This window comes from Dreissena polymorpha, chromosome 14 (genome assembly GCF_020536995.1).
Source record: "Dreissena polymorpha isolate Duluth1 chromosome 14, UMN_Dpol_1.0, whole genome shotgun sequence".
NCBI classification, from domain to species: domain Eukaryota; kingdom Metazoa; phylum Mollusca; class Bivalvia; order Myida; family Dreissenidae; genus Dreissena; species Dreissena polymorpha.
The window spans coordinates 16,047,752-16,069,531 of NC_068368.1; the positions used below are offsets into that span (position 1 = coordinate 16,047,752).

The 21,780-nt window shown below is 35.4% G+C and overlaps 3 protein-coding genes across 18 annotated transcripts in view; 1 reads left to right on the forward strand and 2 right to left on the reverse strand.

Annotated features, from left to right (window-relative positions):
• LOC127858315 (uncharacterized) overlaps positions 1-21,780 on the forward strand; it is a 131,449-nt gene that overhangs the window by 79,146 nt on the left and 30,523 nt on the right. The window lies entirely within an intron of this gene.
• The window catches only part of LOC127858325 (uncharacterized), a 154,778-nt gene that overhangs the window by 57,783 nt on the left and 75,215 nt on the right, over positions 1-21,780 (reverse strand). Inside the window, exons 2-4 of one of the 6 annotated variants that reach the window (XM_052395372.1) lie at positions 9,159-9,406; positions 7,665-7,773; positions 5,469-6,975 (exon numbers count right to left, since the gene is read on the reverse strand). The exons of 3 other annotated variants lie outside the window; for them this stretch is intronic. In XM_052395372.1, coding sequence (XP_052251332.1) covers positions 6,624-6,975; positions 7,665-7,773; positions 9,159-9,381 — 684 coding nt within the window. In that variant the 5' untranslated portion in view covers positions 9,382-9,406 and the 3' untranslated portion in view covers positions 5,469-6,623. Of the gene's footprint in view, positions 1-5,468; positions 6,976-7,664; positions 7,774-9,158; positions 9,407-21,780 lie in introns of those variants that run through there. 2 more of the 6 variants (XM_052395373.1, XM_052395375.1) reach the window with 2 other exon arrangements.
• The window catches only part of LOC127858326 (uncharacterized), a 148,610-nt gene that overhangs the window by 55,912 nt on the left and 70,918 nt on the right, over positions 1-21,780 (reverse strand). The window lies entirely within an intron of this gene.

Here is a 21,780-nt window from a genome sequence, read left to right on the forward strand (position 1 = left end):
AAACCATTGACTAACCTGATTAAATTTGTGGCTTCCAAAGTGTTCTGAAAGCAAATACCATTGGGTTACCTGATTATAGCTATGGTTTCCACAGTGTTGTGAAAGCACATACCATTGACTTACCGGATTATAGTTGTGGGTTTTCATAGTATTCTGAAAGCACATACCATTGACTTACGTGATGAAAATTGTGGTTTCCGCAATGTTTTGAAAGCACGTGTAATTGACTTACTTGAATTTAGTTGTTTATTCAACATTGTTTAGAGAGCACATACCATTGGCCTACCTGATTATAGTTGTAGTTTCCACACTGGTGATGCGCTTAATTATTTATTCAACGACAAACGCAAAACAGTTTAACTATGCAATTTATTATCTTAAAGGTTTGGAATAATAATGTCAAGGCTGGGATCAATTGTACTATACAGGTTCCCCCGAAAACGGCGGGAAATTTAAGTACATAATGTCTATCCCCCGTGACAAGCGGGAAGTGTGTTCGTGGAAACTATGCCTTCTTTATCCTAAAATGGTATTTTCAATGCCAGAGTAAAAACCAGAGATAAAACTTCACTGAATGTAAAATAACTCTGGAAAACTGTACCCGAAAACAACTAATATTAACATGTAACAGTGGACATTTTGTAACTCAAACGTAACTGGTCATTTTAAATAAGTTATTAATGTGGTTGGAATTTCAAAAAGTAAAAGTTTTGATCAAAGTCTAGCAGATTCTCTAACACTGGTTCAGTCAATTATGCAGGAACCCGTTGCCGGGGGCCGAACTAAGTAGACCATTAGACAGACTGACGGTGTGCCGTACGCTGTTAAGTCTCAGCCATGACGATGTGGGTTTCTAATGGAGGTCGTAATTCTCGACAACACTGGAATATAACAAAAATCTGGCAAGCATCGTGTTACAATGAAAAATAAAGTGGGAGGGTGGGTGGAAAATGTAAACTTGTAAACCATAGCGCGACCAATACTGTGATGCGACGAGCTAGAAAAAGACCGACAATTAGCTCGGGGAGTGGTTATGTACTTAGTGGACGAGTCTGTGTGTACAGTAGACAGGGTAGGATGGGTTATACAATTTGGGTTTGGGTTTCGGCGATCCATTAGGAAAATAGCGTTTGCGTTGAATCCAACCTTCTCGCTATGCGTTGGGATATTTTTACAAACGCTCGTTATTTCCATCCATTTAATAGAAACAAAAAAGGAAAATAAAACCCCGTAACTTTGGAAAATAATGATAAGCTTATTATTGCTGTCCAGCTGTTTGTGAAACGAAAAAAACATGTTAGTAATGGATCCATAGCATCTTAAAAATACCTGTTGTATATTATCACACGTGCATGATATCGTTATCGTCGGTAATGCACACATGCGTCTGGCGGGTTCCGGAGACGATAGCACAGCAATATTTGTCAATTGTACTTGTTATTTTGTTGTTTATCCTCTGTCTATTAAAGTTGCTGTGTGTGTTTTATATGAAAAGGAGCACTATTCATACTCTCTGTAGAAAAATTACTGGACGATGATGTTGGCATAACTCTATGTTAAATAGTTTTTATCCATGTACTTATATGTCTACAATATGCCACCATTGCATACACACTATATATAATAAAAAATCTCATGTCTAAACTAAAGTGCTTGTCAAGTTTAAATAAAGGTCATTGCAATAGATCTTATTTTGTGACTAAATAAGATAAGCATAGATGTATGTTGACCCAGTACAACACTATTGATGAGATTCAACGTTCGCATCCGTCTTTGACGAACACGACACAACTGAACGGTGAATATCAAACGACAGGGGTACATTGTCAAAATCCAAAGTGAATAAAGCAAGTCTCTAAGAAACAAGAGGGTCATGATAGCTTGCAAGCGTTCAACTGTGTGCAATGACGCAAATTGTTAAAAACTTAACCTGATAGAATGTACGAACTCAGCAATAGAACAATATGATATACCTAAATGAACAAGCCATATGACACGGATGCTCTTACACTTTGCTGTCTCAACATATGTCAAACATATGCTTTTGATTGCCAAAGTTGACTTGTTACCTCTAAGTGTTACCTTGACCTTCGAGGTTTAAGAGACTGGAGTGAGACATTCAGTTTCATAATCTAGGTCACATTTATTAATTTTTGCTTTTATGTCCCTCACCATAGTAGTGGGGGACATATTGTTTTTGCCCTGTCTGTTGGTTTGTTGGTTGGTTTGTTTGGGCAATCATTAACATTTGCAATAACTTTTGCAATATTGAAGATATCAACTTCATATTTGGCATGCATGTGTATCTCATGGAGCTGCATATTTTGAGTGGTCAAGGTCAATGTCATCCTTCAAGGTCAAACGTCAAATATATGGGTAAACATCGCTCATTTAATGTACACTTTTGCAATATTGAAGATAGCAACTTGATATTTGGCATGCATGCGTATCTCACGGAGCTTCACATTTTGAGCGGTGAAAGGTCAAGGTCATCTTTCAAAGTCAAAGGTCAAATATATGGGGACATAGTGTTTCACAAACACATCGCTTGTTTTGAAATTGAATTAATGGATAAATATGTGACAGCCCGGACAAGCTGGCTTATAGACAAATTTGATCTTTGACGTCTAACTAAGTCATTTCGACAATACATGTAGTACTTTGTTACGGCAACGATGAAGAAACACGCATAATTTAGTTTTTTGAGAATAAAAAAGAATAAATTGTATGATCTTTTTAACAAGGCCTTCACGGGAACTAACTTCAATAATATACCAACAACATTAATATAAATTCAGACATATTTCACTTTCTTGCGGCTAAAAAACCGCCAACATATATCATACACTTGAAATAGTTACTGGATGTAGACAAATAAATGAAAATTTAACGCATGGGTAGCATCGTGTGCTCACTTGAAAAGGTACAGTAAATGTGAAACTTGGAAAAAATGCACACAGTTTCATTCTAGCAAATACACATAATGATATTTTGCATCGGAAAGAAAACTATATTGTTCTGTGTTGCGCTCAGGTTTGAGACGTCTTTTTGCGTCCTTAACGAGTAAGTAAATACTTAAATTTTGACCTGAGTATGGACTATCTGGAGTACCTAATTGTGACATGTTTTCTGAACAGATTACATGACGATTGGTCTATGAATGTTACCTCCTCTAGAGTATTCATAAGGCAAATGTTAACGACGGCCGACGCACTACGGCCAACACACGACGAACAAAAGGTCATCGCAAAAGCTCGCATCAAAACAATTTTTGACGAATTGAGCGACACATGTATTGATGGTACACGTTCTCTACAAATGTTTCAGAAAACTGATAACCGCCATCCATTTACAATGTGTATTTAAATAAGTCAAACTGAGTCATTTATCAGGTATTGGCAAGTCCATGTACGCTTACATCTAGAAGTTTACCACATACAAAGCGATGTGGACATACGCGAATAGATGTTTCAAGTTTACCTTGACCGACACTGACGTTTGGGCGAGTAGTATAATCAATGAATAGTCGAGCTAAAATGGATAACTTAATCGTTCATCACAGAGTGTGTTGATATTACGTCAAGACAAGAGTTTGATTCCGAACCCGTTTAATCTCTGTTCAGACGTTCTTTTGTTGAATATACCAGTATGTATCAACCTGATAACCAGTGTGTTTTTGTATTCCAATAAGGCAAACTTTTTTCCTTCAAATATTACTTCAAAAGATGTGCGTATTGTACGTTTATGTAACTTATCTCCATATGTGTAACTTAGCGGTCAATTTTACAATTTAAAAAAAAACGCTGTTCAAATACGCTAATACCAAGAGTTTGAATATTAAGACTGAAACATGACTTATTTTGCAATAAAAAGACACAATATATAGTTAATTAGAATTTTACAAGTTTACTTAAAATAAGGTACCCAATAATTCGTGACCTACCTAGAGCTATATACACTATTTGTATATTTAAACTAGTTTAGTAAGCAATTTCTTGTGTGTGGTTCGTATACAGATGGTTCATATAAATGACAATTGGTTATTTTAAATGCCGTGGATCTAAATCGGCTTCTTGTCAAGACTAGTGTTTATGCGAATTTTACATTTTCATATTGGGGGAAATAAGAGATTTACAACTTTTCTGAAAGACCTTAAGCTCCACCCTTTTCACTTTCGTCGCCCAACCCTAATCAACCCTGATCCAATTCCCACTCCCCTCACACTCCCACTCCATCTTCCCTCTCAACCAACCCCCCACAACTCCCGCCCTACTCCAACTCCCTCCCAACCCCACACAGCACCCACCCTCTACATTCCCAACCCCACACAACCCGACACACCACACTCCCTTTCCAACTCCACACAACCTTCATCCCACTCCACTCCCCTCCAAACCACACACAAACAACACTCCACTACCTTCCAAACCGCACACAAACATGGCTTTAATCCCACGCCATCTCCCTCCACCTAAAACAACCCCAACCCCACTCCGACCCCATTCCCCTCCCAACACCCCACAACCCCCATCCCACTCCCTTCCGTACCCCAAACAACCTCCACCAGACTTCCACTCCCCTCACAGCCCCACACAAATATGATTCAAACCCCACTCCATCTCCCCTCCTTACCAACCTCACACAATCCCAACCCCACTCCACCAGCTGCCCTCTCAACCTCACACAACCCCCACCATAATCCAACTACACTCCCAACACTGCACAACCCCCACACCAAATCCCTTTCCAACAACACACAACACCCACCCTACCCCACCTGCTCCCCTCCTCTCCCACCTCTTACAAACCCCACACAACCCCCCCTGACTTCCATTCCCCTCACAACCCCACACAAACCTGACTCCATTCCCAACCCATCTCCCCTTCTAACCAACCTCAACCCCACTGCACCCCACTCCACCCCCACTCCCCTCTCAACACAACACAGCCCCCACATTAACTCACTTCTCAACAACACACAGCCCCCACCCCATTTCCACTCCCCTCCCATCACACCTTACACGAGTCCCTTCTTGACAGAACAAAACGATAAATGTGAATAACATATGTTGTAAAATAGCAAAATTTGCAAGTATTGAATGGCAATCAAATAACATGCTTTAAAAGCTGTATTACATTCAGCGAACTTACAATATAAGATTTAGAAAAAAACTATTGGCATAAACAAATCATTATAACATTTCGCATCACTGCTTGGGCTTAGCACACTACCGTCACTTGTAGGCAACAACTGTACATTTTGTGAACCCTGACCTTTTCCTGCATATAGTTTTTACATGCATTTATAATCAATTAGCCTGGTCGTTTAAGCTTAAGTGTGTACCGTGGTGACATTAATAAATTTCATCGACGTTTTTGGGGTATTTCGATTTTCGGTCAAATACAGCTTATAAACATGTATATAGCTATCATGCCTGCTATGTTATTTCGCTTTGAAGGGAAAACAATAGCGTTCTAAAATTTATGATAGCATACAAGATTATGTATATTCAAAACAACACGTTACAAAGAAATAATGTGTTCTGGCAGTGATTTGGTGGTCACTTTGTTAACAGGTCATATGTAGAAATACAAAATGTAAAACAATCACATAATAGCGTACATAAACTCATCACAGAAAGGAAGTACAGACATACAGTATAACACATCCAATAAAATAATAACATTATTTCACAGACAATATACCAGTAAACAAATTGAATTTTACACAATCATACTTTTTTCATATCGGCAATTGTCGTTATAAAAACATTATTAATAACGTTCGCCTTAAATCGGCTTACATACAAATCTGTCGTTAAAAAAGGCAACTATTTATATTACGGTTGTTTAAATCACTAACGAATACTGTGCACTAACAAATATCACATATAACTTCAGAGTTATATTCAGAATATATATTTTTATAAGCATTCGGTAGTCATTTAAATATGTCAAGTGACCACTTTCCTTAACATAATAGGTTAATACACTGAACTATAATTATAGCGCAACGTGGGCTACACAAAGTTTCAGGTATTGTCTTTACGCCCATGTTCTCCTTGTAACAAAATGTTTCATAATGTGTGGATGTGGTAATTCTAATGGTAGAAAACAAGATCTTAATGTGTAATGTTATACTTGTGTAATAAATGTATTGCACGAGCGAAACGAGCTGGTGTTCAAGTGTATGGCTGCTTTTACGTTTGACAAGTATGCATCCTTCTTATAGCTCATACAAGGTTTTTAATAAAAAATTAAAACACATATGTGATGTGAACAAATTGTCCTTCAAAAAAATTTGTCTTAAGAAAAATAACATGCACACAAAATTAACAATTTGCATGCTTCTACTTGAACGTGCAGCACCGGCAAATGCTTTAAATTTCAATGTTTAAAAAGGTTCTCCAACAACAATGCGCGAGATTTCAAGTTGATATAAGAGCGGTTTTCTTAGTAATAGTAGCTATACAGGGTTCCGCTAGAAGTTGCCAGAAGTGTTAATACAGCGCAGACATCACACGGAACAATCCTTAAAGCAAGGCTCACAGAATTTGAACGGTCTATGAAATGCATTATGGTTTCAAACCTCTTTTAAAGCGAATACATCTAGAATTTCAGAATTAACAACATGAGCTCGTTTGGGAGCTGTCGGCAGAAAGATGTACAGAGCCGTTTTTCAGCATGATGTTTTTTCCATGCTTATAATGTTCACGTTTCACGAGCGAATCCACCGCCGTTTGAAAACACTTTTCCACGTCTGCTTTATCGTAGAGTTTAACTTCGTACGTGAGAGCGCCGTGCGCTTGGGCGAGCTCTGTAGGCCATTTGGTGATTGGTTCGACAACCACGAAGTCCTTTTGCATTTCCGGTAAGGGAACGTCCTCCAACAAAGCCGGCGCCCGGCTGTTTATTCCTACCAATATCTTGACCAAACATGTGTCACTGCCAAGGTATTTGTCAACGTCTGCTAGCCTGTTAAATACGCAATGAATATGAATTTTTGTAAAATAAATGCATGAATAAACTTGTTACTATTCGAAATGGACTTCTAAGGTTTTCCTCAACAGGCTCTAAACGCTTTTATCGTTGAAGCAAAATGCCACCTAAAATAATTTAAAGCATGCTAGCATGTCATCAGCTCTAATAAAAATGAAATTCACGATTACCAGGCAATTCATTGAAAACGATTTAGATTGCAAGAAATACACAAATGTAGATTTAATATCCGATATTTTTAACCCGAGGTGCGATGAAAACATTTGCTATGTTGTGCATCTGGTACAAATTATAGTACTGAAATTGATAAAACGCAGGGCTTAACACGCTACTGCAAAAAATTGTAACTACTGTTGAATCATTTTTATTTGCCGGCGTAATTTTGTTAACGTTTTCGTGGATACGTAAATTCGTGGATTTATAATTTTGGAAATAAATAACGAATTTGCGTCGGTCTTTTTACCGCTGTGTTTGTGTTAAATTCATGAATCGGTCAACCCACAAAATAAACAAAAATGTATGTCCCACAAATAACAATGTTAGTACAGAAAGTGTATCTATACGAATAATAGTCGTTATTATTTGACCGATTTCAATGCAGTTTGTTTTCACTTTATACGATAAGATGTCCGTTAGAAACGATTTTTGCATTTTAATGCTCTCACCATGTCTGAAGATTTGACAACGATTCTGGATTGTGGACGTTGTAACATATAAAGCAAACATGGGCATCCCTATAGTAGGACAACGTCAGACTGCGGTGTCGCTCTAAACCTGCAAGAAAGACTCGATTGGTCATTTAGGCTCAGGTACTACTTAAATGTACCCCGGGTACTCTTAAGTATACTTAAATGTACCCCGGGTACGTTCAAATATACTGAAATGTACCCGGTTATTATCACGCTAAATTGGTCGTTGTCGGCTATTTTTTGCAAATTAATCATGTTTATTTTTTTGTCAATATTCGGTAAAGTGGACTCTATGTAAAACGCGTTTTATGACATCGGATTTTGGGCGGAAATAAAACTCGGGTACAGCCTAAATTGGCCATGTCAACCTCTGCGAAGAGATTTGACTGGAACCAGCGTAGCTGAATCAAAACCCTGCCATCATAACCAATCACGTGATATAAGCCGAGTCACGTCCTAATTTTTCCATTGCTATTCTTAATTATTTATTTAGGTAATTTATTTTTGTTATGCACTTTAACTTATACAACAATTTCAAAATTTTAAGAAAATCATTCCATTTTTATAATATCATACTTAAACAAAAAGAAAAATTCGACCAAATCTGGTAGGAGTTTCTAGTGATGGCAGAGATTGTATGTGAGAGCATGGAACGACAACTCTGCGTGGAGATTGTGGTCGGGTACGTGCCAGCATATTTTCCGTACCGGGGTATATTTAAGTATACTTAAGAGTCCCCGGGATACATTTAAGAAGTACTCGAGTCGACAATGACTAATCGAGCACAAGAAAGGCGTAAACTTTTAGCGGCTGTTCCGTTCTTTAACAATCCAGGTGGTTTACTACATGGGTACCGAAGTGTTAAACCGATTTTTTTCGAATGCACTTCAATAGTTGTATGACGTATTGAAATATTTAAAAAATTGCTAATTGCATTTGGTCATGCCGAAAAGAGCTTCATTGCGTCTTTAAAAAAATTATAAAATGATTGCAAAAATTATCAAATAACTTCGCAGCAATTTATTTAAGATATGTTATACATGTTTTCACTCAATTTAACATAGGATTATTTTATGCAACACCATCTTACATTAATGCGGAAAGGAAAGATTCTTTCTCTCCAAGTGAGTTCTATTGTGTTGCGAAATTTCTATAATGACCGACCCGATTCAAACCGGTCTCAGCAAATCCGACCCCATTCAGATCCGTGTCAGTCCAAAAACGGTCTTTTATAGACCGGTCCTCCGTCTCCGTTGAAACCGATCCAAATAAAACAGACCCCTACTAAACTGGCCTCAGCTTAAGATGCATCCAAAGATGGTACAAACGTCAGGAAAAACTGACCCACTGATGTTCAAGGGACAAAATACTAGTATACAGCGAATGAAATGTATCCGTTCCCTTAACGTTAATTAGAATAAAACTCTCGAAGTTTTCAAAGGCATGCCAAACGATCAAAGTGAAACTTACCCATTGTATCATATACTTGCAACTTCACTCGGTCTCCTTCGGACGTCGTGAAAATCTTGTCGACGCATTGCAGATGCCGCTGCGAGATCGGACTGGTTCGCATCGGCGCGGGCTTGGGTAAGAAATCATCTCCGAGCATGCGCCGTAGCAGTGCCGTTTTGCCCACGTGACAATCTCCGATGATGACGCATTTAAAGACGTAGTTGTATTCAGTGGTATTCATACCGCTTCATGAACATCGAGTTTATCTGAAACGAGAGCCGATAACAGCTGGCGGATTTTTTTAGTGTATTTGGTGCATCCGCGCCTTTAGCTTCATTATGCGAGGAACCAGAGTCTATCCCAGCACTTCTACTAAATAAAGTTATACCAGATTCACACACAATTTGAAATACTCTTGAATTATATCTGCATAATCAAAATATATAGTTTATACTGAAATTATGTCAATATTCGTGCAATACAAATATTTTACAGACTCAACATGTAGATAAGGAAAAATGCATGTAGATCAATTTAAATGATGAATAAATTTCTAAAACTCAATATATATTCACGTTAACGTTGTTTTATTAAGGATAGCATAAACCAAGACTAAAACATATAACTTTTAAATATGATTTTTGTTGTTGAATTTGTTATCTTAAATGTATGGTGAATCACCATACATGCGTTTGCTGATGTGTTTACGGCGATGCGTAATAATCACGCGAGACAGTGTTTGACCCTAACAAATACTTTATATTGTTGTTGCCAATGCCATATCGGAATAGTTTTATTAAATTTGTTATATAAAAGGTGGTTTAAACATATAACAGGTAGTTTGAACAACATTATGTGGGCTTTGACAATTATGTAATCGGAACCTTGAACCAGCGATAGGCTGTAATAGAGAAGCGCCCTCATGCACGTGGTGATCATTGACAGCTGTTTCAACGAGATTTTAAGTTGGAGGTGTGTGGTGTATGATATCTTAAATTTATGATTTAGAAATTAAAGTTGGTAAAATATGCTTAGAGCAGTATGCTTGTTAAAAAAAAATAACTCAGAGTTAAAAAGAAATAAGTTTTTAAGTTATCATTTGATTGGTTTTGTCTGATGAAGGTTAACACTTAAAATGTGTTGTTTTCGCGTCAATCAGATCATATACACAGGCTGATCAGGAAGGAGAATTTCCTCTTAAAGTGGATTTTCTCTTAGAAGAGACTTTCTTAAACAAAACATAATCTTTATAATCGGACAGTTGTATCCTTGATTAACCTGGTAGGATTGTAAAGACAATTATGAGACGGCACTTAACGCACTTGCATAAAACCCAGTTTCTTAGATCGACACTCATGTTATTATCGTTTGTAAAATGCTGCATCCAACCAGGAAGAACACGATAATAAACCAGTAAATGAAGATAAGTTGGTTGAGTAATATTGTAAATAACCATAAATATGTGCCAAAGGACATATCGATTTATCGTACATCCTCACGTCTATAAAACGATATTGCCTTTACCTAAGATTAATATATGTTGATTAGATGTTTATAATAAACAAACTATGATGCATGCATTCTGTCAAAAAACGGTTGTTTATTATACTTCCTACTTTAGTCACACAGAGATCCGCATGACTTTTTTATCTAACGATAAAAAATGGCAATCTTGATTGTTACAAATCTTTAGCAAACAATAGAGAAATTGATGTGCAGTGTAGAAGATGAGGATAGTGCGCTAATTAATAAACGGTTGTTTATTATCCTTGCTTATGTATTCACACAGAGATCGTCATTGCATTTTGATCTCATGATAAAAAGGTCAATCTTGATTGTTACAAGTACATACACAAACTATAGACACATGTATGTGTAGTGCAGTCGATGAGGATAATCCACCAATTTGACAGTTGTATAAAATACAAATAAAGTGAATACAATTCAGAATAACAAGACATATCTTTTACAAAACATATACGGCGTTGATTGTAGTTAGTGTCGGTGAAAGTTAAAGTGTTACCGGTAGTTCAATACGATCAAAGAATAGCCGCACATTGTTAAATGATTCGATTATTAATAGTATCGGTTATTCTTAATAAATTGGCTAATATGGTGGAATAATTCTATACAATTAATACAAATAGTACTTTTTAAGGAATTTTTGAAAACAATTAAGAATCTATTATTGACATACCATAATAATATCGCCGAATATCTTCGTTTAAGGGTTTTCTGGTTAAAAAAATTATAATTCACCAAGTTAAGGCAATAGCGAGTACCATTCGTTAACAGACCGCGAACTGACCTTGATACCGTACAGAATGGATTGAAATACATTAAAGTGAGGTCACGATTCCACCGCTTGGACGACGGCTTGTTTAAAACTTAATACTTTTAAAGGTTTAACGGTACATTCCGAAAACAATTATATTTTACATAAGTTCGGAAGCTGTATACCGGTCACCCATCGAACTTTAAAAAGGTAATAATCATAGTACCATTTATTAACCTTGCAAAATTTAATAGTATACCAATTTCAACACACGTGTACGAGTGTAGCCTTATAAGTCAAGACGTTTCCTTTTAATACTCCTCCGACGTGAAACACGGTGCCGCAGCCAGACCCAACTTTCAGCCGAGGCAGTATCTAAGGTACTTCTAGGGGGATCCGGGGGCATGCCTCCCCGGAATTTTTTTTATCCCTATAACGTCTCTGGTGCGTTTTAAAGGCCATTAAACAACATTTTATACCTAAATTATCGGAATCGTGGACGCTATATATTACCGTTTAGTATAAATAAAGTTGACAAAAAAAATCTGCTACAAGTTCATTGTCAATTTTATATTCTGGTACCATACACGGTGTTTGAAGTGACAATGATGTAACAAACTTAACTACAGAAAAATAGTCATATACTTCATTTGAAGTCAGATAGAAACAAAAAATTGAGACACAGCTCTTTCATATAAGCCATAGTATGTATATGGATAATAGAATGTGCTTTACATATTTATTATTGAAATACTAAAATAAAACAGATCTACCGTATAATATGAAGAAACAGATCTATCAAACATTTTAGCGAATAATGTTTCATGAACATGTTTTATTATAATTCTTCAACTTTTAAATATCAATCTTATTGAACGCTAATTCAACTCTCCTGTATCCAGTCGAATCCCACATTTTTCGGCGTAAGCTGTATTAAGCCAGCTTTTCACCTTAGCCTGACCTTTGTAAGTGTCTAATAAAATTCAAATAAAATTTCCCGCGGCTAGGTACGAATGAATACACTTCATTTATTCCATTGGCTGATTTGAGTATACCACCAGGACATTGGAAACATATTCGCGTCTTTGTAACACTGTTTAACTGTATGAAACAATTTTATCTCTAATGAAAAGGCTGAATAGATAGAACAGTTTTACACTCAATTCTCGACATCAATACAGTTAGTGCGTACACCTTTTATTTTCAGAGTATTACCAGCGCAAAAGCGTTTATACTTAAAAGGCTATGTTCTTATATTTAGTACTTACATCCATATTCCCGTCAACATGTTAACATGTAAAAGTATAAAGAGCAGTGGAAGCGAGGTCTCACTTTAAAGCATTGCATTTCAACCCGCGAGGTTTCGGGTCAATTCGCGGACATTCAGAGTTTATATACAGGTCATCACCGGAGTTCGCGGCCAGTAAAATAATCGTTATATGATAAAGACGCTATCCGTGAACTAGGTGACCTGGACTTTTCTTTAGACCAGAAATATGTTAAATGAAGATATTCATCAAAATAATTATTGTATGTCAATAATATATTCTTAATGTGTTTTCAACAATACAATGATAAATATTATTTTTGATAAATTTAACAATAATTATTCCACCATATTGCCTAATGTACTAAAGTGATATTATGAGCATGTAACAGTTTATAGGTGTCTATCGCAACCGTTGATTATTTTTGATGTTTCTACTTCATATACACTTATATTAATTAATGCATCAACATACTAAAACAATATACCAGAAAGAGAAAAATAATGCATTTGAATATCAACCGTACTTTCGTTTGACAACTGATCATGCGTTTACGAGTTGAACCTAAATTTAGTTTTAGTGCAGATTTGTTCATACGACACAAAGACACAATATTGTTTTACGGATCATTTCGGCTTACAGGACTGGGTGGGTCACGTAAGAATATCGAATATAAAATATATTTTTATAAACAACTGGTAGCAAGGTGAGTTGCAGATAATTGATCAGTAACCACATTTTAACTAACTATTTTGACCTGTTAATTCTTTTCAGCTCAATTCAACAGTGCAAAATGCCCATAATATCACTTTAAGCATGAGCACGATGATTCTCGATACTGTTAATAATCGAATCAAATAGCAATGCCCGACAAACCACTAAAACAGGTTTGTTCGAAGAACGCGCCTATAAATACGGATACTTCTCGTGTGGCCGGTTGACTCATATGTTTAAATTTCACTTCCATTTTTCTTTTGGTTTTCTGTTTTGTATCTTTAGGTTTATGACCAGCAATATGTTATAATGTAAAATAAGCCTCGAAAACTCCCCGTAACATCCCGTACTGCGTGTGATGCAGCTAAGAACTGCACAGAAAAAGACATTCGCTATCCTTGATCTCATTCATTAAACTATTTACGCCGTATACCTTTTTTAAAGATATTTCTTGTTAGAATTTGTTTTCGATCAACTGGAATGTGTTTATGCACAAACATTAAAGCGATGCCATTAAGCCGTTCCTCTTTCATAGTAGAACGTGTCCACGTTTTAAGCCTTAGCAATGCGCTAAAACTCCGCTCACATGTACAAGAACAAATAAAAAATATTAATTCTTAAGATAACATCAAATCAGCTTCCTCAAACTTGCTGTTGTAGTTCAGAAAAGTTCACCGTGAAAAAATTCGTGGACGATTTGTTTTTCCATTTAGAGCTTGAAAGCACAATAGGGCTATTTAATGAAATATTTAAATGCATTAAATCAAAAGCGTTTTCAATCATAGACACATATAAAAAGGATCATTGATGGAATTTACTTAAACACGGACCTAATGGGATTCGAACCAACGCAGTGACAATATAATAGTGAGCAATGGATCCAAAGTCTGACGCCTTACCGATCGCGTCACAGGGGCATATTGCTTATTATGAGGAGTACAAATATTTAACTTAAATCAGTAAAGTTTTTGGCCATTTTTTCAATTTTCTTGTGTAACCTTTTGTTTTAGCACTGCGTCATCATTTTCTGTCGGTTTACAGTTTTATCATCAACTTCATTGACTATTAAAAAGAAAAGACTTGAACTTCTTTATATCAAAAAAGTTTAATACGCGGGATATCATAATTTGATAATTCTAATGTTAACAAAGATTCTTACCACCTGAAACGGTCCCGGATTAAACTCGACGCCGGCCATAAGGAGGAGAATTCCAATAAAGGCGAAAACGCCAACCACCCGAAGTGTGTCTAGATCATAAATAGACCCAGACCTGACCGTAAAACACCCGATCCTCGCTCGGTACGTTCCGATGTCCACAATGATTGTAACATCGAAGTGTACAGAGCGACGCTTTGTTTAATATACGGATTTTCCTAATCATTTAATTTCATTTTGCTGAGACATTTGGCATCAATAGAAGTTATAAAAATGAAATAATTATCTGCCTCAACATAAACCAATTGTACTCAATGATAATATTTGTTTGTGATCATAGTGCCTTAAATTCATTAAATTGCCTCAATTTCTTATATAGATTTTATTCTTTGACATAAATTTTCCTTTTTTTCCTTGTAATCTCAACATTGCTCTGCAAATTTTAGCCGAGGCAACTGCCTCGGTGTGCCTCAGCGTGGCTACGGCGCTGAAACACCATACATAGTTTATTTTGAGATAACATTCCTTTTGAATTTCAGATGTTAAGTTAAACTCAGGTGAAAGGAGAAGAATAAAATACTTCTGTGCAAAGAGGTTAGTAAAGGTAGACACAAAGGCGAACCAAGGAAACGCGTCCCGTTTAATGATACCACACACGCACTCACCCAAAACATGTCCCTATGAAAGCAATATTTCATGCTAATTTGAATCTCTGTTGAAGATTGTATACGCCATATTACGCGAGATAAAATATTCATAAAACGTAGTCAGGTACAATATTGATCAAATATGATGTAATTACATTTTTAATATGAAAACATTTGTATTTCAGGTAACATAACCCTAATGTAGATTAGGTAAAATGCGTGTAGATCAATTCAAATGATCAATTAATTTTCTAAAACTCAATTTTATATTTCCGTTAACGTTGTTTTAATTAGGCTGCTATCAAGGCTGAAACATATAACTTTTAAATATTTAATACAATAGCAAAAATGTACAGAATCATTAACATGTTCAAGTGTTTTTGCATTTGTATTTAGTCTTTATGGTAAATCATCATACATGCGTTTGCTCACATTTTTAAGGCGATGCGAAATACTTACGTGAGACAGTGTTTGACCCTTAAAAAATCTTTATATTGACAGGAAGTTTGTACAACAAAATGTGCGCTTTTAATGTTATTTAATCAGAACATTGAACCAGCAAAAGGCTGTTATAGAGATAAGCATCATAACCGTAATGATCATCGACAGCTGTTTCAAAGAGATTTTAAGTCAATTTTTAGAAATTATGCAGATTGAAATGGCATTAATTCTTCACAGAAGACAGACACACATTAATCTGACGTGAGAAACACTTTCTCATACGAAGCAATATTAAGTTTAAAAAATGCTAAGAGCACTATGCATGATAATAACCTTCACTCTGAGTTACAAAGAAATACGATCGATTTGTTTTTAAGTTATTATTTGATTGAATGCTTACAAAGAGCAGTTTAGGTGAAAAAAAAATGAGGCAGTCTACAGTTCTTTATCCCTATTTGCGCATTTCAATTTCCTTAGTTTAAAGGGACTGTAAAACCGCGATTTACGAAAAAAGAAAAGTTCTAAATTACCGTATATTTTTACAATTATTAGTTTATATTGATTAAAATATCATGACTTGTATATCACATTACTTGAAAAAAAGTTGTTAAGTTTTCATATTTTCAGTATATTTGGTAATACATTTTACTGGGTATGTCTACCAGATAACTACCAGTTAAATAACGCAAGTAGATTGATCATCTTCGTCACGTGGTAAACCCAGGAATGCAAATTGTGCATGTGTAGTGAATTATATATTTTATAAAATAATCAATCTACTTGCGTTATTTGTAGTGTGCATATCGTTATGTCACCTGTTTTCGCGATGTACGTTCGATTTCACATCACGAAATTTTATTACCGAATATACTGAAAATATAAACCTTTTTTTCAAGTAATGTAATATACCAGTCGTGATATTTTAATCAATATAAACTAATAATTGTAAAAAAATACGGTATTTTAAAACTTTTCATTTTTCGTCAATCGCGATTGACAGTCCCTTTAAGGTGTATGGCCTAAAAAATGTTGTGTTTTTTACTCCAGAAGCTGAAATGTAAGTACAAATGGTCAATTTTCAAGAAATTTCACTTGCTTTCAGTAATTCGAAACTAAGTTACCTGGATTTAAGACAACATTCTGCACATGTTCAGTGAGAAGTAAACACATGTACTTCCTGCTTGAAGCAGCCGACATTTGACCGATTTCAACAGTGGGCTTGAATAAGTTAGCAGTGCAATTTTTTTAATGGTTATGGTCCAGTATGTTTGGCTCAGTTTGAAAGTATTTGCTGTGATAGTGCAAAGCATGTTGTCGAGTGTGTGCATAATCTTACCTGGGAAAGATAAATGCCATTGCCTGGTGTATCTAATCAAAGCGCTGCAGGCACTGGAGGCCTGGTGCTAGATTTAGTGTGCTTGGGAAGAAGTATTGTCCGAATTTATACGGATTGACCCTAGCGGTTGAGTGCAGCTCAGAGACTGTAAGAAAAGACAATATTTGTGTATTTACTACAGTGTGCATAGACGGTGGAGAACTACACGATGCTGGTGGTGGGAACGATAACCTTTTTTGTCAACTCTACAGATCTGGTAGAGGTTCGTCTACATAGGCGCTGAAGATATACAAGAACAACGTCATGGCCGCAAAAACTGTTATTGTTGGCGTCAAATAAATAACTTTCAATAACCTAAAATAGCTTTTTATTACATGATTAACATCTCAGGAAAACACTCATACTTCCTTTGTAATGAGTATACAAAAGAAAATCCACTAACCCTGATAAAGAACGGTGTACAGATTGTGTACTTTGTTTCGCTTAGAATTTTTCGCGCTCGATTTGCGCGCTCGATCTGCGCAGTGGAATATCATATTCGGTTACTTCGTCTATTACCGAGAATGATCGTAAATATTTGTTGTTGTTTTTTTCATTTTCTTTTTTCTGGAGTGTCTTGTTAACGCAATATAAAATAACAATATTTTAAAATATGTTTATAAACATCAAATATAAGGTCTTCAAAAAATGTCTCAGAAAAAAATTCTTCTTTCTGTCTCCGTCAACACTCGAATCTTTTCGGCCTAGACCGTCAAGTGAGGAACTTATTCTCGCATGAATATTTAAACACTAAAAACTATGTCGTAGCCAATGCTTAGCAATTTTGCTTAAATAATATTTTTTTTACACTTTTTATGACGCTGTCATCTTATATAATGATGTTCTGTATTTATAAGGCGGGTTATTGAGATTTGCGATGAACTACTTTTATTGCGCATTAATTTAGTGGTAAATCGGAGTTTTAGGAATTTGATTGTTGGCAGCCAGTCAAATCGGATAGGTTCAGAAATTGATATCATTACTATGGCCTTGGGGCTAGGCCCCAGGCCAAAAATGGGGTTCTAACGGGCAAGTTCCGTGACCCATGAAAAGGTCTATTTTACCCCAGATATCAATTTAAAGAACATTTTCTGCATTTTATGTGCTTTATTTTCAAGCTGTTGATGAGCTGCACTGAATATTGTCTGAATCTATTTTCAGGTTGTGACTGGAGGCCTTGTTTTGAGGGTGTTTTGCAGACCAATGGTTGTCGGCCTGAGGATTTCATGAAAAACTGTAGACTTCCTCCAAAGCTGGGTTTAACAGCTTCGCCGACAAATACAACATGAAATTCTCATGGTGAGACGTAAATGGTGTATACCGGTATATCAGAAATAACAATCGGTTAACGAAAAACTATAATGGTATTTATATTATGAAAAATACTCTTTCCTAGGTTTGTTTCTCACATGTATATGTACATTATTGTTTTTGTTTTCTTATATTTTACTACAATTCGGAAGCTGTATAACCCATCGAATTGTAAAAAGGTAATAATAAAAGGATCATTAAAGCCACACCCCTTATTTGGCAAGGTTAATTTAGGTATAAATAAGAAACTTATTTTATCTATGCCAATTAAAATATATCTGGTGGTTACAAGGTATAAATCCGTTTTTTTTGCGCTTTAAAACTTAAAAATAATCGCGTTTGTCGAAATGGGCGTATACGTCTAGAAATCCTACTTTCGGTTTTAAAAGCGGTACCGTTTGAAAAATAATAAATTACTTGCTAACTAGGCTATAGATTAAATGACAATTTTGCACACTTTCAAATTGCTTCTATATGTATTGATCAACATGTATTTCATTTCAGAGTCAGTGGCAAAGTGTGTGACTTTAACTTACCTTTCAAAATACATAGTTTACCGATTTCAACACACGTGTACAGCATGAGAAAACGACATATATAACTGCCAGTAAAACAAACATTGAAGTAACGACTAAACGGCAATGCAGTCACTTGTTCAGAATTGGTTTGAAAACAAAAAGCTCAACATATTTGTTAATATTATGAAATGCTTGATTCAATATATAGAAAAGGTATATCGCTAAAATTGTATAAATTTGGAATGAAGTGCAAAATTTTAAGAATTGTTTCGGATATGTATTGTTATGTATAATAATGTGTTGAATCATGCTCTAACTGCTCTGATTATTTTAAGTATGTCGTTGGTTTACGTCAAGGGGAAGTAATGCCCAAGTTATTGGTTTCCCTATTTGTTGAAGATTTAGAAATGTTCCTACAAAAATATGTTCAATTTGGTATGCCTATTGATAACATTGTCTTAATACTTTGCTTTTTGTAATTGTAGGCAAAAACACCTTTTAAGTTCAGTTTCTTTGAAATAAGCTCTATCAACATTGTGATTCATTGGGTTTAAACGTTAACATTGAAAAAAAAACGAAAATTATTTTTGTTCGGAAACGTAGAGATCTATTATAATCTGAACATTGGCATTCAAATGTGCACCAAATTGGAGCAGCTAAAGTATTTAATTACCTAGGTACTGTGTTTATCTATACTGGTAATTTTAATCTGAATCAAGAGCATTTAGTGGATAAGGCCCTTAAAGACATGAATGTTTTACGCAGTAAGTGTAATAGATAAGATTTATAACCTAGTATTTATTGCCAATTATTCGATGCTTTTGTTGGATCTACGTTAAATTATGCTACAGAAACATGGGGTTATTCAAAATCGAAAGAAATCGAAAGAGTGCACTTAAAGTTTTGAAAAAAGAATACATAATGCTAAACCTAATACTTGTAATGTTACAGTTTATGGTGAATTTGTTAGATACAGTTTATATGTAAATAGATACATCCGTCTATTAAATAATGGTTTGAGCTTATATTTACAGATAATATTTATTTTACAAAAGGTTAACGAACAATCACCGGATAACTGTTCTAAAGTTTACCGTAACTGGGTATATAATATATAACTGATGTTGGATAATCATGGGTTTGCGAATGTGTTAAATAACATTTACAACATTAACCCTAAAACATTGTTTAATGTTTTTAAACAACTTGTTATGGACACCTTCAAACATTAATGGTTTGGTTACCTAGAAACGAGCTCTGTTTTAGATATCTATATGCAATTTAAACAAACGCTGGAGTATAAAATATATCTTCATGTTCTCCCCAAAGGTCTAAGATTATATTGTTGTTGACTGCGCATGTCGGCACAACCAGTACGTCCCATTCATGTAGATATGCAAGAAATAGTACACCGAGACAGAAACGACGCTGTTTACTTTGTAGCACACGGATATAGAAGAAGAATATCGCTTTGTATGCGTGTGCCCAAAATAGGAAACAATAAGATTTTTTTTATCAAACGGCAATACTATATATGGGCATCAGTATAAAAATAATTAGAATTAAATAAATCAATTAATATAGAAGATCTTATTAAACTATTACTATTATAAAAGAATCTCTCATTGTGCGGTCTGAATTGTTTAATGCTTGTATTATATCAAATACGAATTAATGTGTGTTGATCTATTAATGTACGAATACAAATGGAAAAATTATTAGCATGTATGAATTGCAGTAAATGTAATTGTATTTTTTTTAAATAGTTAACCACGTCTGTATAAATATATTTTGCAAAGCCACAAGTATATTCATTATTTTCTCATCTTCACTACTGGTCCGGTCTGGTCTGGTCCGGTCAGGTCTTGTCTTGTCCGGACCGGACCAGTCCGGTCTGTCTGGTGAAATTTGGCGTTCGGATAACAGTTTGCGACCTTTAAACTTGCGGTTATTATGTGTAGAATTTCCTGGTGGTTTGTTTTGAACAGGTGGATGGTGTGAAATCGTATTCAAGTCGCCCTGTTCGTTTCGTAAAATACGACGTCGAACAATAAACCCGTGCGATATAAGCCAAAGCAAAACCTAATGTTCTGCTACCACAGGAAGCGGTATCACAAAAAGTGTGCTTGTGTTGTTCCATTACACTGCTCATTTGTGTCATGTTCGTCGAACCTATGCGATTACATCGAGCTGCTTTTGTCATCAACTTAATGATTTCATATTTCACCATATCTACGGTCCAAAAATAACCTAATTGGTAGATTTAGCCATTTATGAACATGAAGATATTACTGATAGCGACTACTTTGATAAGGGTGATTCAATAAAAATAAAACGTGGTTTGAAAATCGCATTCTCGGATATAAAAACGCATATTGACATTTACATTAAGGCATACTACATGCATTGTACATTTAGATCTATATATTTTAAATATACCAATATAAAAAATTACTTGTCAGTTCGTGAGTATGTTATCAAAGTCCGCTTACCTATGAAAGCAAAATAAAATTCCACAAATAAAATACTAAATCCCAAATGCAGCTGTGTGCAAAACGGTTTTTAAACATATATGAATCTCATCTATAAAACTTTAACGGTGAGAAAGCTTTATAATCGCATACTTATGATAGGCGAGTGTTGACATTCATAAATCGATAATGTTCACTTTAAATTCGTAAACAAAATCTACCCGAACTACAAGAGCGTAGCTGCTCGTTTTCTTTAAAACGTTTGTCTTTACCCTTTTATGTTTAGCGTCTAGAAAAAAGGCCTTGGCAAACAACGTAGACCCAGATGAGACGCCGCATAATGTGGCGTCTCATCAGGGTCTGCGCTGTTTGCTTAAAGGAATTTCTGTAAGAAATATTCTAAATATAGAAATAAGTATACTAGAAATCCCTAATTTTGGAAATGCATTGATCAAATTTAGAAG